Source organism: Schistocerca nitens, chromosome 3, assembly GCF_023898315.1.
Source record: "Schistocerca nitens isolate TAMUIC-IGC-003100 chromosome 3, iqSchNite1.1, whole genome shotgun sequence".
In the NCBI taxonomy this organism is placed as follows: Eukaryota; Metazoa; Arthropoda; class Insecta; order Orthoptera; family Acrididae; genus Schistocerca; species Schistocerca nitens.
The window spans coordinates 489775950-489791666 of NC_064616.1; the positions used below are offsets into that span (position 1 = coordinate 489775950).

The following is a 15717-nucleotide window of genomic DNA, read 5'->3' on the forward strand; positions in this document are numbered from 1 at the left end:
AAGTGCAGATATTGAACGTATTGTATGGCCTCCATACAGACTTAATCCCTACAGAAAAGGCCTGGGTTGCTCTTATCAGACGTGTTTCTCAACGAACAGCCCTCCCTGAACCGTGCAATAACTGAAAACCGCGCCGGCCGGAGTGGCCGTGCAGTTCTAGGCGCTACAGTCTGGAACCTAGCGACCGCTACGGTCGCAGGTTCGAATCCTGCCTCGGGCATGGATGTGTGTGATGTCCTTAGGTTAGTTAGGTATAATTAGTTCTAAGTTCTAGGTGACTGATGACCTCAGAAGTTAAGTCGCTTAGTGCTCAGAGCCAGTGAAAACCGCCTTGAGAGAGGAGTGGGGCAATATCGCCCAAGGACCGCTAAACAGTTTGGTTCAAATGGTTCAAATGGCTTTGAGCACTATGGGACTTAACACCCGTGGTCATCAGTCCCCTAGAACTTAGAACTACTTAAACCTAACTAACCTAAGGACATCACACACATCCATGCCCGAGGCAGGATTCGAACCTGCGACCGTAGCAGTTGCGCGGTTCCGGACTGAGCGCCTAGAACCGCGAGACCACCGCGGCCGGCAAACAGTTTGGTAGCCAGCTGCAAAATGTGCGTTGGTGCCAGAGGAGGACATATTCAATATTGCGAGTCCCACATCGACCTTTACGTTGGGAGGCTGACTTGTGTAAAATGTGAACGTTATGTATGTCTCTTGTCCCGCTTTCCCACGTTGTGAAATCTGTACGAATTTTCATTATAAATATACCACTGCACCTCTACTACGTAAGTACTGCATTTCATGGCTTCCATCATTGCCTGTGATAATTCGTATCCTACAGTGTCTCTGCTGCTTAGAATTTTTTAATCATTGTAGTTAAACGTACGGATAACTAGACTTACAGTTCTCACACTCATATTGAATATTATCTCTCTGCAGCCAGTTCATTATTGTTACTTCTTTCCTGCAGCAATTTTTTCTTTGTTTACTGCTTCACAAATAAATTCAAACTACATTCCACGCACTTAGTCTGTAATCCCTTGCTGATCAATAATCTGGTACTTTTGCTATACACCACAGTAACCAACCGAAAGAAGCACCATATTCATATTCATCTTTTTCACGGGGTCGAAGGCCGAGATCACTCAATCCCATGAGCATCACCGAGTAATTTTTCACAACGGTTAAGGAACTTTATTGATAGTCGGGAAGAACGTCCAGATAACTGGTTGACCATCCTTGGCCACATTTTCCGTGCTCTCCTTAACTCACTTCAAGCAAATGAAGCGTTAGATAGTGCTATCTGATACAGAAATATCCAGCGAGAATCTCAGTGATGGCACGCGTTTCTATCGCCAGGAAGAGGGGAATAATTGACCGCACACAGCTCCTCATCATAATACTGTACAACAATATACTCCCATTTTCTCAGTTACCCATAAAAAAGGCACACATTTAACAAGCACTCGTCCAGCAAATCATCAACAGACCACAAAAAAGCATGACCTTGCCTTCAGTGCAGTGTTGCTTATCCGACGCTACGATTATTCATGTCATTGGGTACATGCTTTGTTGAATTTCAAGTTAAGCATCCTGCGGCCTTCATAAAACCATTTCCGCTCTTCAGCATACAAAGGTGATAGTGTACTAGTTGCATCACAGAGAGAGCACATTGCGTGACGTCCCCATTTGGTATGGGGAATATACCAATATCCACTAACGCTTCTTATATTGAGTTCACTAACACTTACGATATGTCTTTCTTGCCTCATTTATACACGTTTACTAATCGGTAATAGTAAACTAACGACATCTACATAATGTGCTCTGTTCAGGGGAACAGTGACGATTTGAGAAGTCTTCTTAACCGTTTCCATTGCCCCATTTTATTTTACTCAAGTCTCATTATAAAGAAAATGCGTAACTCTTTACGCCAACGGCCTTGCTGCAGGGATGACACCGGTTCCCGGCAGTCACCAAGTTAAGCGCTGTCGGCCTTGGCTAACACTTGGGTGGTTGACCGTCCGGGTCTGCCGAACGCTGTTGACAACAAGGGAGCACTTAGCCCTTGGGAGGCAAATTGAGGAGCTACTTGATTGACAAGTAGAAGCCCCTGTCACGTAGCAGCTCCTGTCGCGAAATCCGACAAAGACCGGGAGAGCGGTGTGCTGACCTCATTCCCCTCCATATACGCATCCAGTGACGCCCGTCAGGTGACACGACGGTCGATCGGTACCGCTGGGGCTTCTGAAGCCTGTTCAAATGCGGACTGACTCTTTAGAGTTGTATATTTAACTGTGTAGGACGTCCAAGAAATTCCGAGACTGGTTTTATTCTTGGCGTACGAACGATGTCAACGCAGTATCTACGGTAGCAGCTTAAACTAACAACTGTACACAACATACGTGCACTCGACCACAAATTTGTGTGTAGGTAAGGTGCGTCAACGTTGAGTCACAAGTCGCAGTGGAGCAAAATCTCTAAGTTAGGTGTTCAAGACATCACCCAGAATGTTTTGAAAAAGAGAAAAGTGTGTGCAAAGTTTATCCCGCACATCTCTACTCCAGAACAAAAACAACAACGCGTGGACGCCTGTCGCGGCTTTATTGAAATGCAAACTCGGCCTTTTTTTTATGCAAAAATCGTCACGGGTGACGAGACCTGATGTTATCAACACGAATCTACCACAGAACAGCAAAATGCAGAAATTCACATGAAAGGTCAACTCTTTGACTATGTAACCGATATTCAAGACACTGTGACGCGCGGGTTAAACAACATCACAAAGAAGGACTTTTCTGACAGTTTCAAATGGTTGTATGAACGTACTGTGTGTTGCAGTCAAGTGGTGAGAGACTAAGTGGAACGCCTGAAACAGCAAAGAAAAAAAAAAGAAAAAATAGAAAAAGTCTTAACTTTTCTCAACGTTTTATTAATCCAATCTCTACACTTCTTGAGCTGACGGGCTGATATATTTTCACTTTAATGATATTTAAGTTATTATGCCCTTGCTTCTTAGTTCCTGGTCCATGAAATGCATGATATGAGTGAATATCTCAGACTATATCATTAAAATAAAGAAATACTTAGATTTAAAGTCCCGTTGACGACAAGCTCATTAGAGACGGAGTAAAAGCTCGCACTACGCAAAGAATTAAGAGTGTTTTTTGCACAGGAATCATCCCTGTATTTGCCTCGAGCGACTTTGAGAAACAGCAGAAAACCTAGATAGAACAGCCGGACGAGAATTTGAAGATGCTAGACCAGTAGCTTGTCAGTGCGTCACCTCGCCTGGTATTTTTTTTTAAACGAGGACGAAACATTTTCCACTTTTATGAAGATATTTAAACCCTGTGAGACTGAATAGGAAGTTACAACGGCATGCGGTATGACCATATTCTAAAAAAAATACTAGAACTGCTTTCGAGTTACGATCTTCAACATTCAGCGCTCCTTTCGGTTTCTTGGATATTACGCATCATTAAAGCTGCTTCTGTAAGCACTCGTATCATGGTCTTCATCTAATACAGAAGTACAATTGTACGTCCCTAGAACTGTTTTGAATACTGCATCCTCACATCTACTGTGTAAGGCTATGTTAATTCTGACATTCAATGAAAGGGAAACTGAAACAACAAGAAATCTTTTCATTCAAGGCATTGTAATCCTACTTAACATAGTCGAAAGAAATCTGCGTTGTGCTACAGACGTTCTCAACGCAGCTGAGTGATATTACTGTGTTATGGAGCTTCCGGGGTCAATCTTCATGATGTCAATGAAAGAATAAATGTGTGATGTGTGAAAAATCAGTGGTGTTACCTTGAAATTTTGACCCCCTTCCAGAAACGTTTAGTTACACTTGCAGTAACTGCGAAAAATATTCTTATCTAGTGTTTCGATTAGGCTGAAAATAATAGGGGCAGGTAAACTGGCTATATGAGTGGACCGTGAAGGTTGGGGCTAAGCAGACAAAAGTTAAGTTTTCGTTAAAGACATTGCTTTCTCGTACACAGCTGGTTTACTTATGAACTTTGGGTTAAACTATGTTTCGGCTGCATATCAGACCAAAATTCAACCAAAAATCCATGTGCACCTAATTACCATACTTCATGTAGACTGGAAACTTTCAGTGGCACAAGAATTTTGTTGACAGCATTGCCCATGGTTAAAAGCGGTAATAATAAAAAAGTCATCAACTATATTAGTTTGTTGAATGATGTCTTTGGATTGGATAACAATGAGAAAAGCTCTAGCTATAATCTATACCACATGATACACCAATATATTTAATGTTTCAAAACACACAACAGAAAATCTTTAAGAGGTTCACTCTCTACAGAAGACTACCTCATTACGACTAATTTGTATACGAACAGATTGAAGTAAAGCAAACTCGTATGATGTTGTTGGCTAATTGGGAGCAAGTTTCCTTTCTCAGTTCAAGTTGGCATCTTTCCATAGCGAAATGTAACTGTTGTGTTGCAAGTATAGCAGACTGAGACGGGTGAGTACGGAGCTTTAGTATCTTGCTTGTGTTGCAGATGAGGATGAGACAGAAGCCTCCGGAACATATCCTACTCCTCTCAAACAGCTCCTGCTACGTAAGACACGCGATTTGCATTTTACGAGGATAATGGTTCAAATTCAATCCTTGTCATTCCGGTTTAGGTTTTCCGTTGTTCCCAAAAAATGCTTGAGCAAATCTGAGAAGATACACTGGAAAGAGCATAGCAGATTTCCTTTTCGATTCTTCCTAGTCCAACCACATTCTACCTCGCCAATGACAACGTTGTCTAGTTTTTCTTTCATTCTTTCTTTCTTTCTGAGAAAATCGCCAAAGGGCCCACCGAAATTAGTGTTCACGTCCGCAAGTGTTCATCAAAGATAAGGGTATCTGGCAGAAAGTGTAAGCAGCAGTCTGCAGCTGTTAGATGAAGATGCTGTGCTGCATGGGAAGGTGTCGTCGTTGAGTGACTGTAGGACAATACAAGAGGATTCAGTCAAATTTCTAGTTGGAGTGATGAATGGCAGCTAGCTCTAAATACAGAAAAATGTAATTTAATCCAGATGAGTAGAAAAAACAAACCCATAATGTTCGATAGCAGCTTTAGTACTGGGCAGCTTGACACTGAAGGTGGAACACCATCACAGTGTCAAACGCCGAATAAGGAGAGCAGAGGTTAATAATTTAACCTGAGCTATTGGCGCAGACTGCGGTGATCAGGAACTGAGATCCACCACGACACAGACTGTATAATGGATAGCCGACAGAGCGAGTCGGACTGCGGAGGACGCTGACCTGGTGGCTGATGTCGGGCACCTTCTGCAGCGCCGTGTCGGACCAGGGCGGGCTGGGGTTCCACTGCTCCATGAGGTCCGCCGGGTCGGCGGCGGCCGCCTTGACGTGAGCGCGTGCACGCCCCGCCGCCGCCGCCAGCAGCGCCGCCCCCGCACCGCCCCCGCCGCCGCCCCCGCCGCCCCGATCCAGCTCGACGGCCACCTCCGGCGAGACGGGCTTCAGCAGGCGCGGCAGCTTCCGCCGGTGCACGTCGTCTGCAGGCGGCGGCTCGTGGTGGGCGTGTCGCGAGTAGTCCACGGGCACCGGGCTCTCCACTGCAACACGCGCGCACTTCACAATCACTGCTGCACGCCGCAACCTGATCCAACATGGACAACCTGGCATCAGCGGTTAGTAAAACTCCTACGTCCCACATTTGATGTATAATACGTACAGCACGAATCATAAATCAGAAATGGGCAGATGTTAGACGAAATGCTTCGGTACCAGAAATACAGCAACTGTATCGTAATTATATCGCAAGAGCTTTTCAAAGAGCCTACGAATTTTTGTTAATATACGAGGCGCGTTTTTGAATACAGTTTTTATAATAAAAGAGCACAAATGCATTTTTCAATATTAATTTTATTACTCTACTGGCCATTAAAATTGCTACACCACGAAGATGACGTGCTACAGACGCGAAATTTAACCGACAAGAAGCAGATGCTGTGATATGCAAACGATCAGCTTTTCAGAGCATTCACACAAGGTTGGCGCCGGTGGCGACACCTACAACGTGCTGACATGAGGAACGTTTCCAACCGATTTCTCATACACAAACAGCAGTTGACCGGCGTTGCCTGGTGAAGCCCGCATCTCGTGGTCGTGCGGTAGCATTCTCGCTTCCCACGCCCGGGTTCCCGGGTTCGATTCGCGGCGGGGTCAGGGATTTTCTCTGCCTCGTGATGGCTGGGTGTTGTGTGCTATCCTTAAGTTAGTTAGGTTTAAGTAGTTCTAAGTTCTAGGGGACTGATGACCATAGATGTTAAGTCCCATAGTGCTCAAAGCCATTTGAACCATTTTTTTGCCTGGTGAAACGTTGTTGTGATGCCTCGTGTAAGGAGGAGAAATGCGTACCATCACGTTTCCAACTTTGATAAAGTTCGGATTGTAGCCTATCGCGATTGCGGTTTATCTCATCACGACATTGCTGCTCGCGTTGGACGAGATCCAATGACTGTTAGCAGAATATGGAATCGGTGGGTTCAGGAGAGTAATACGGAACGCCGTGCTGGATCCCAACGGCCTCGTATCACTAGCAGTCGAGATGACAGGCATCTTATCCGCATGGCTGTAACGGATCGTGCAGCCACGTCACGATCCCTGACTCAACAGATGGGGGCGTTTGCAAGACAACAACCATCTGCACGAACAGTTCGAAGACGTTTGCAGCAGCATAAAATGTCAGCTCGGAGACCATGGCTGCGGTTACCCTTGACGCTGCATCACAGACAGGAGCGCCTGTGATGGTGTACTCAACGACGAACCTGGGTGCACGAATTGCAAAACGTCATTTTTTCGGATGAATCCAGGTTCTGTTTACAGCATCTTGATGGTCGCATCCGTGTCCCACAGTGCTCAGAGCCATTTGAACCATTTTTTGAAGCGTGTATTCGTCATCGCCATACTGGCGTATCACCCGGCGTGATGATATGGGGTGCCATTGGTTACACGTCTCGGTCACCTCTTGTTCGAATTGACGGCACTTTGAACAGTGGACGTTACATTTCAGATTGTTTCGACCCGTGACTCTAACCTTCATTCGATCCCTGCGAAACACTACATTTCAGCAACATGCACGACCGCATGTTGCAGGTCCTGTACAGGCCTTTCTGGATACAGAAAATGTTCGACTGCTGCCCTGGCCAGCACATTCTCCAGATCTCTCACCAATTGAAAACTTCTGGTCAATGGTGGCCGAGACACTGGCTCGTCACAATACGCCAGTCACTACTCTTGATGCACTGTGGTACCGTGTTGAAGCTGCATGGGCAGCTGTACCTGTACACGCCATCCAAGGTCTGTTTGACTCAATGCCCAGGCGTATCAAGGCCGTTATTACGGCCAGAAGTGGTTGTTCTGGGTACTGATTTCTCAGGATCTATGCACTTAAATTGCGTGAAAATGTAATCACATGTCAGTTCTAGTATAATATATTTGTCCAATGAATACCCGTTTATCATCTGCATTTCTTCTTGGTGCAGCAATTTTAATGGCCAATAGTGCATTACACGAAAGCCTATACCATAATATACTTTCCAATAAAATTTCAACCAGTATTAATGCATTTAGCGGACAACCATCTTCTGAATTTTACTCTCATATATCTCTGCCACCTAACTGGGCAGCTGTTTTCACGGCATCTCCATTTTCATTGAGTTAACACCGAATTTTTGGGTGGAGGTGTTAGTGGGGTGCGGGGGGGGGGGGGGGGAGGGGAGGCACACTCGGTGAGGACTACATGGAGGCTGATGAAGCTGTTCCCGCACATATGATGCGATAAGATATTCAGCGTGTTGAGCAATGTGTGGACCAGAGGCGTAACTACAGTCGTTGAGGACCCGCAGCAGGTACGAGAAGTATTCAATAAGTAATGCAACACATTTTTTTAAAAACAAGGTTGGTTTTAGTCAGCATTCCAAATCATCACATTATTTCCCAACCTTTTGTCTACAAAACCCCATTTCTGAACATAATCTCCGTTCAATGCGACAGCCTTACACCACCTTACTGGGAGGGCATCTATGCCAGCATGGTACCTCTCTACTGGTCGACGTCGGAGCCAACGTTTTCCTACATCAATAACCCTCCCATCACCCACGTACTGCTTCCCGCGGAGTGCATCCTTCACTGGGCCAAAGAGATGGAAGCTGTTTATGGTGTTCTGTTAGGCGGCGAGGAATTGGACGATTGTGTCAGCACTACCAACAGATACTTCCAGTTTTGAAGCGAGGTGTTTGATTATGATCCGTCGATCGCCTTGAATGAGAGCGTTCGCTGCATGCGGCCGGCGGGGAATCGGACAGGTGAGAGCGATCCTGCTACGGTAATGACAGACGCCTCACCCTACGACTCACCGCGCTTTTGTCCACTACCAGGTCTCCGTAGATATTATAAAGCGCCTACGAATATCTGAGATACTCTGGTTTCCCGCAAAAAGAAACTAAATGACGGCTCTCTGTTTGGAACGCACCTCCGCTACAGACACCATATTGAAGGTTACGCGTAGCGCCGCCAGCTATCGGAACTTCATGAAACTATGTGGGCTGAAGCGGGAATATTCAAGAACGTCCCACAACAGATTCCTCATTTTTTCAACCAAAATTGACCGAGAAAAAGAAATGTGTTCCATCACTTCTTGAACGTCCGTCATACCTAAAGTGAGTTCCTCTCCCGCTCCGTAGCGACTGCTCCCTTTCTCATCTCATTTAAACGCTGGCCTCATTGCATCTCCCAGTCCTACAATTCCTCTCGCTCCCAAATAACCAGTCCATCGTTGCTCTAATCTGTTTGGGTCAGAATGTAAAATAAATAGGGAAAAACGCGGAATTTGTCGAGGGGCATTTTTTTAACATCCCTGCTTCAGCCCGTATTGTTTAATGAAGTTACGATAGGTGGCGACGCTATGCGTAACCTTCAAGCAGGTGTCTGTAACGGAGGTGCGTTCCAAGCAAAGAGCTGTCACTATATTTGAGTTTTGATATTTCAGAAAAATGAGATACAATCTTAACTTTATCTCCTCTAATATTTCAGTACTGGAACAGTTATTTGTCTCCCTACAGCACTGTACATTAGACGATAATTCATTTTTTGGTGAACGTTCGCTTTGTCGAAACCGTTTGTACGACGGGCTTCCTACAAAATTACCCGCCCTGATAGCCATGCACGTTAAAATGTCCGTGTCCAGGACTGGGAGGTGCCGTTGACCTGGTTCCAAACCACCCGACGGATTAACGACGAGGGCCGCTGTGCGGCCAGCCGGGATGTGGTTCTTAGGCTGGTACCCACATCTCTGTGGTACACTGATTCCGTCACGGAGGACAGTTTGGAGACAGATGACCTCAGATGTTAAGTGTCTATTAACCTATAATTAGTAGAAGCCTACCAGCGGTATTAGGAATTGACCAACTGATTCATTAAGCCACTCAGTAAATACATAAAAAGAAATGATGCTAGCAACTAACATAACTGACTCATGAATCGCACACAAGTAGACACTACGTATACCACTACGGAAATTTCACTGACCTAACCTCGATCGCCGATGGCACTTCAGTTTACAGACAGACTGTACCAGCCCTGTTCCTTCCGCAAAGGTGAGTGCTTGTTTTCTTCTGGAGAGTTGCACAGGCGCAAGTCAATCGTTTCGGGTGTCTGTGAGCTATTAACACAGTCTGAAAGAACCGAAGTCTATTCTGAAGCGATTGGTCCCGGAGCATAGCTGTTTTCCATTAACAGATTGTGGACAATTATGAACTTACATCTATGTATAACATATCTTCTATTTTTCTACGTTCCCTTCCTATTTTAATGTTTCCTTGATATCCGCAACTTTTTTTTTTTTTTTTTTTTGACTGGTTACTCACCTGGCTTGGACGGGCATTGTCAAGAGTAAAAGACCTTTCCTTTTCTGAGATTTCCATGCCTTTGTTTTGCGTTCATTGATAGAGATTAGTTGGGGGTCTCAGTATATGTTTCAGAACTAAAATTACGCGCTATCTCCTTCACTGACGCGGCTTTCCAGCTATCAGCGTCATACACGCAATTTCCTTTTACCTTTTTCCCAACGCGAAGGTGTTTCTGATGCAGCTTCATTAAACTCAAGCGTTCTCGGACGACTGCACTTGTTCAGTTGGGATTTTACTTCTTAGATACGCATTCCACACGTCGATGTAGGAATTCTAGTTCAGAAATAGGGCAGGCATTCATTACACGAAAGTGGTTTATCCAAGAATATGAGGAGTTTCCCAAGAGCTACTTTTCCCATACAACAATACATATCGTATTGGTTTTATTACGTATAAAACTGAGTAAATGATTTATCAACGTTATGTAGCATGCTTCTTTCGCTTTTCTGCTAGCGAGGTAAAGTTCATACACAGCCTGTTGAGCGCCTTGTATTGAAATTCTGCCACTGCTAAAGAATTATGTAAAGTAAATCTCTCTTTGCTTAGTTACAATAGTTTTGAAGATGAAAAAGCGGGAACTCAGTGGTGTCTCTATGAGTTAATATTTACGTTCGTTTCTGATACCCTCTATTCGTCGACTGGGATATGGTGTTAATTTTGATCTTTCTGAGCGGTGCAGTGTATTAATTTTATTGTTGGCAGTGATGGCACACACCAGTAAGATACTCATAGCACAGTCACAACAAATAAAGGCCCCATAAAAACGACAAAAATAATCTAGCGTACACGTACATCGTCTACCCTGTGGGTAAAGCTCATTGTACCGTGTACGGTAAGGTGTAGTGAGGACTAGATTCACCTTTATTTCTGTTCCAAGGCGTGATGTATAGTAGCATTTATGTCACTGCCTGCAGATCCACGAAACAAAATGCAAGAAGGAGAAGGCCATTTCAGTCTATTTAATTAGGTATACTGCCGGGTGCTTCACAATGGTGAAGTCTCCTTTTGTTAGTTCAAAATTATTATACGTTACGCGAGTACAGGGTTTTACTGCGTGTGCCGGATTGCCTGAATCTGTTCACGACATCGTTTCAAACCAATTACTGAGAATAAATGAAATGTGTGGTGTGAAACGAGTTCTGGAGCCGAAATGAATATTAACATTAAATAAAACAAAAGTTCATCATATCTCCATGTGATTTGTATACCAGATATCGGTGTACATTATAAGAATTTTCTCGTAAATAAGATAATAATTTTTCAAACTTTAGTTTATTTCCCTTTTTTAACTTCACAATGATTCAAGCAAAGTCGGCATAGTAATTAGTCTATTATGTACCTTTAATCAAATTTCTCAGTGTATTTCGTTCAGTGAAGTTGCTTCTGTTCCTAATAAAGTCATGTTAAAATTAATGTCACGTATACGGATGGCTTATTCAAATAAAAGAATTTTATATTTTCAAATACATGTGATTCGTTGATCTCTGAATCTGAGAGAGGCGTAGGTGTCAGAAACTAATTTGTACAAATTATGTTCAGGAAGGTTTTAACTGTATTTATACGTCACATTAATTTAACTCAAGATCTGTCCGCCATAATCTTCCACTAAAGTTGCTAAAAGCAGAGCAGCATTGATCATAAAACATTCTCCCACACGCTATTTGAAGATGCGTAGATACCTATAATGGTTAATGGAAATTATTGTGAACGGTTATCTACGTTCTGAAATGTGCAGCCATCAACAGTGGCTTATACATTGTGCACAGCTAGTAAAAAAACGCTTATGAAATATTTTGCTTTCATTATAGATCTTACATGGTCGTAGTTCCTGTTAAAAAACTTTCTTTCTGCGTAGAAAGATTATTTCGTATTAGAATTCATACTGCTTATGCGAAAAAGCGAGGTTGTAAATAATTCCATGTTTTCAATAAGCTGCCTGTTCATAAAACTTGGAGGAGAATTTAAGGATTTATTCCTTCAGTGGTTTCGACACCAGATTAAGGGAGTGTAGATATTCGCCCTTAAAGTTTTACCATTACAGTTACAGTACTAAGAAAATTATACGGTAAACGCTGTACTTCCATTTTGCTTGGAACAAAGTATATCCAGTGGTGTAACCAGAAAAATATTTCATACGGAATTCTGATGAAATTTTATGAAATAATGAGTGTTGTTCTTTAAATGAATTTCTCCTTCATTACCTCGGTCAGTGAAGTACTTATACGATGTCTGGAAGCTGAAAACCTGTGACTCCTTTCACGAAGCACTGTGAAAGACCTAGAAAACACGTAACGTACGATATATATAATATACTAATAAACGAAAAAGTCTTTGAAGTTCTGCTAATATTTTTGCTTTTTGGTATTAAACTCTGAGTTCCGGTTGCACGTTGTGAATTAAGTAAAATTTGCTCAATATCACCTTCTGGCTAATTGAATTGGGACTGCTACAAAACTACGCGTTTTTAGCGGTTAAGCAACATAAAATGAATGCACTGTAGTCATATCTTGGGTATTCAGGCCCCTCGGAACGCTGACATTAAGAGCCGCATAAAACACAATTTTCATAACAGCTAGGCTGAGAAAAAGCCTTTATTAGATTCGTATCTCGTGCCCTGTGAGCATTCCAAGACTGCACCAAACGGTACAGCAGGGTCAGAGCTCAGCGCGTTTCTGAATAATTTGAAGGCAGTCGCTAATGACCTGGATATCGCCCCCGCACCCATCTTCACGACACCCGGCTCGTTGCAGAGGGAGGAGACCGCGCACCACAAGAAAGCCAACTACCGCTAATCTACTTTCGGGATGGGAACCCTTGAAAGACGTTCCGTTCGTTAAATATATCTCAAACGCCATCAACGGCGATCTATCGTGGGCGGCCATATCGGTAACGTCGTTTGAACGGCAAATAAAAGAGCGTGTTTCGTGGAGCGTGTCCGCTAAAACCCAAGAGAGAGAGCAGGGGACGGCACCGCTTTGATGAGACGTTGCATCTCGCGTCGGTGTCAGCACACCGGTAATTACAAAGCCAAGCACGGCCTGATTTAAGGCACCGCTCACCTTTAAATATGACCGCCAGACAACGACAAACGAGAGAGCCGATCGTATTCGATGTCTTGATGGCTAAAATCAGAAACAAAGGCTAGAAATTGCTGCCGAAGGTTAATCTAGTGGGTGCTCACCGATCGATAATCGCCACAAGTTCCTACGTTTCATTCGTTTGTTCTTCACGTAGAATAAAGTTGGACACGTCCTGGGGACTAAGATCAGCTCGCAACTACTTTACTTCTGAAATGCTGATAGTGATTATGGGAAGCAGTATCGAGGGTACTACAAAAGCTATTGTAAATCCCAAATGAGGAGAGATTGCCAGAAAAAAAATTATCTAATGCGAAGAACACGTCAAGTACCATCACCTGATTTCCCAGCAACTTCGCCAAGTGGAAGAGAGGTCAAAATAAGCAAACACGTGTCTTATATTATCCGCAGCTACTCGACCGTTTCTGAGAAAACGACGCTCAAAACTTTCGCCATAATTTATATGTTTCTTAGCACTCAGTAAGCTGAACCGAAGCGGAGGCACAAAAGATAGCGACGCACCTTCGCACTTTTGCGCCCTGTGTTCGAAACCCGATTCTTTATTATTTCATTTTATTTTATTTATCTACCCATGTTCGCAGAGGGTTACTAGACAAATGTTTCATATCAAATTAGGGAATACAAGGGCGTTATAATAATTATAAAATTACAACTAGTTTTCACACTGACTGTCACACATTTATTGCGAGGGTTGGAACTTTAATAGTGGCAACTATTTATTTACAGCTCGTACAAAATGGATACGTGTTTCAAAGTTTTGCTGACCTTCAAAGTAGTCAGCAGCATTGTGTATAACCCGTTGTCAGTGATGTGGAAGTCGCAGGATACTCTTAGCAGTGCCAGTTGTGTTGACAGTTCGAGCGGCGCGGTCTTATTGCCGGACGAATTAGTAGCAGTTCTGAAGCGAATGCCGTGAAGTGTTTCCTTCAGTTTCGAAATCGAGTTGAACTTATGAGGGCTTAAGTCAGGGGAGTGCAGTAGGTGGTATAGCACTTAGCAGCCCCAGCAGTCAAACAAATCAGTAACAGCTTGCACTGTACGTGCGTGACCATTGTCCTACAAAATAATGGTCAGGTCCTGCAGAAAGTGTCATCACTTCTGTCTCTAAGCTGGTCGTAGGCTGTGTTCCAAAAATGAACAGCAATGAATGTTACAAGGAGAGACACGGTTGCCCAGAATCTTGGCGACGAGCATGTCTGCCTTCACGTCACGATTCGGTCCAACATCGGACCACTGTCACATCTGAGTACCACACATATCCGGATACAGGACGGTTATAACAACCAAACAAATGGAGATCCGTAATGAGGGCCCTAAGGTGCTGATAACCTTGTCTCACACGACTACACGAAATCTCCGTGGCCCCCCACAGTGATCACTCAACACGTGACTGTTCACTAGGCTTATATACGCAAGCAGGCCTGGTAACAACACAACACGAACAATACTGACGCACTCTGGTTGCCACTCTACCTGTCACAGAGAACTGCAACGTTAATCATTTAGATACCCGCCGATGGTGTCCACTTCTACGAAGTTACACTGACACCCGACCATGTCTTAATTTCACTTTTTTATCTGGCGATGTATGTCACGTGGACTAGTTATTCACTTCTTATCTTGTAATCGGACACTAACGGGTTCTTTGTCTTTGGTTATGAGCTTTATATTAAGTTTAACTGCATTCTCTCCCTAATTAAAAGGAAAAATTTTAAAAAATGATTCCGGTGATGATGAGAGAAGGTCGGATAGTAAAAATTAGAAATCTATCCAGAAACCAAATTTTCCACAGGGCCTAAATACACTATGTGATCAAAAGTATCCGGACACCTGGCTGAAAATCACAAATTCGTGGCACCCTCCATCGGTAATGCTGAAATTCATTATGGTGTTGGCCTACCCTTAACCTTGATGACAGCTTCCACTCTCGCAGGCATACGTTCAGTCAGGTGCTGGAAGGTTTCTTGGGGAATGGCAGCCCATTCTTCGCTGAGTACTGGACTGAGGAGAGGTATCGATGTCGGTCCCTGAGGCCTGGCAAGAAGTCGCCGTTCCAAAACATCACAGTGGTGTTCTATAGGATTCAGGCCAGGACTCTGTGCAGGCCAGTCCATTACAGGGATGTTATTGTCGTGTAACCACTCTGCCACAGGCCGTGCATTATGAATAGGTGCTCGATCGTTTTGGAAGATGCAGTCGACATCCCTCAATTGCTCTTCAGCAGTGGAAAGCAAGATGGTGCTTAAAACATCAACGTAGACCTGTGCTGTGATAGTGTAACGCAAAACAACAAGGGGTGCAAGTTCCCTCCATGAAAAACACGACCACACCATAACACCACCGCCTCCGAATTTTACTGTTGGCACTACACACGTTGGCAGATGATGTTCACCGGGCATTCGCCATATCCACACCATGCTATCCGATCGCCACATTGTGTACCGTGATTGTCACTCCACCAACCTTTTTTCCACTCTTCAATCGTCCAATTATTACGATACTTACACCAAGCGAGGCGTCGATTAGCATTTACCGGCGTGATGTGTGACTTATAAAAAATCGCACGACCATTAAATCCGAGTTTTCTCACCTCCCGCCTGACTGTCATAGTACTAGAAGTGTATCATACAGCAGGTTGGATTTCCTGTGTGAT

The 15717-nt window shown here is 43.9% G+C and overlaps 1 protein-coding gene across 1 annotated transcript in view; it reads right to left on the bottom strand.

The window, feature by feature from the left end:
- Positions 1-15717, bottom strand: part of LOC126249291 (neuronal PAS domain-containing protein 4) — a 462434-nt gene that overhangs the window by 170191 nt on the left and 276526 nt on the right. The window contains exons 7-8 of the mRNA XM_049950945.1: positions 5498-5610; positions 5297-5437 (exon numbers count right to left, since the gene is read on the bottom strand). Coding sequence (XP_049806902.1) covers positions 5297-5437; positions 5498-5610 — 254 coding nt within the window. The remainder of the gene's footprint in view (positions 1-5296; positions 5438-5497; positions 5611-15717) is intronic.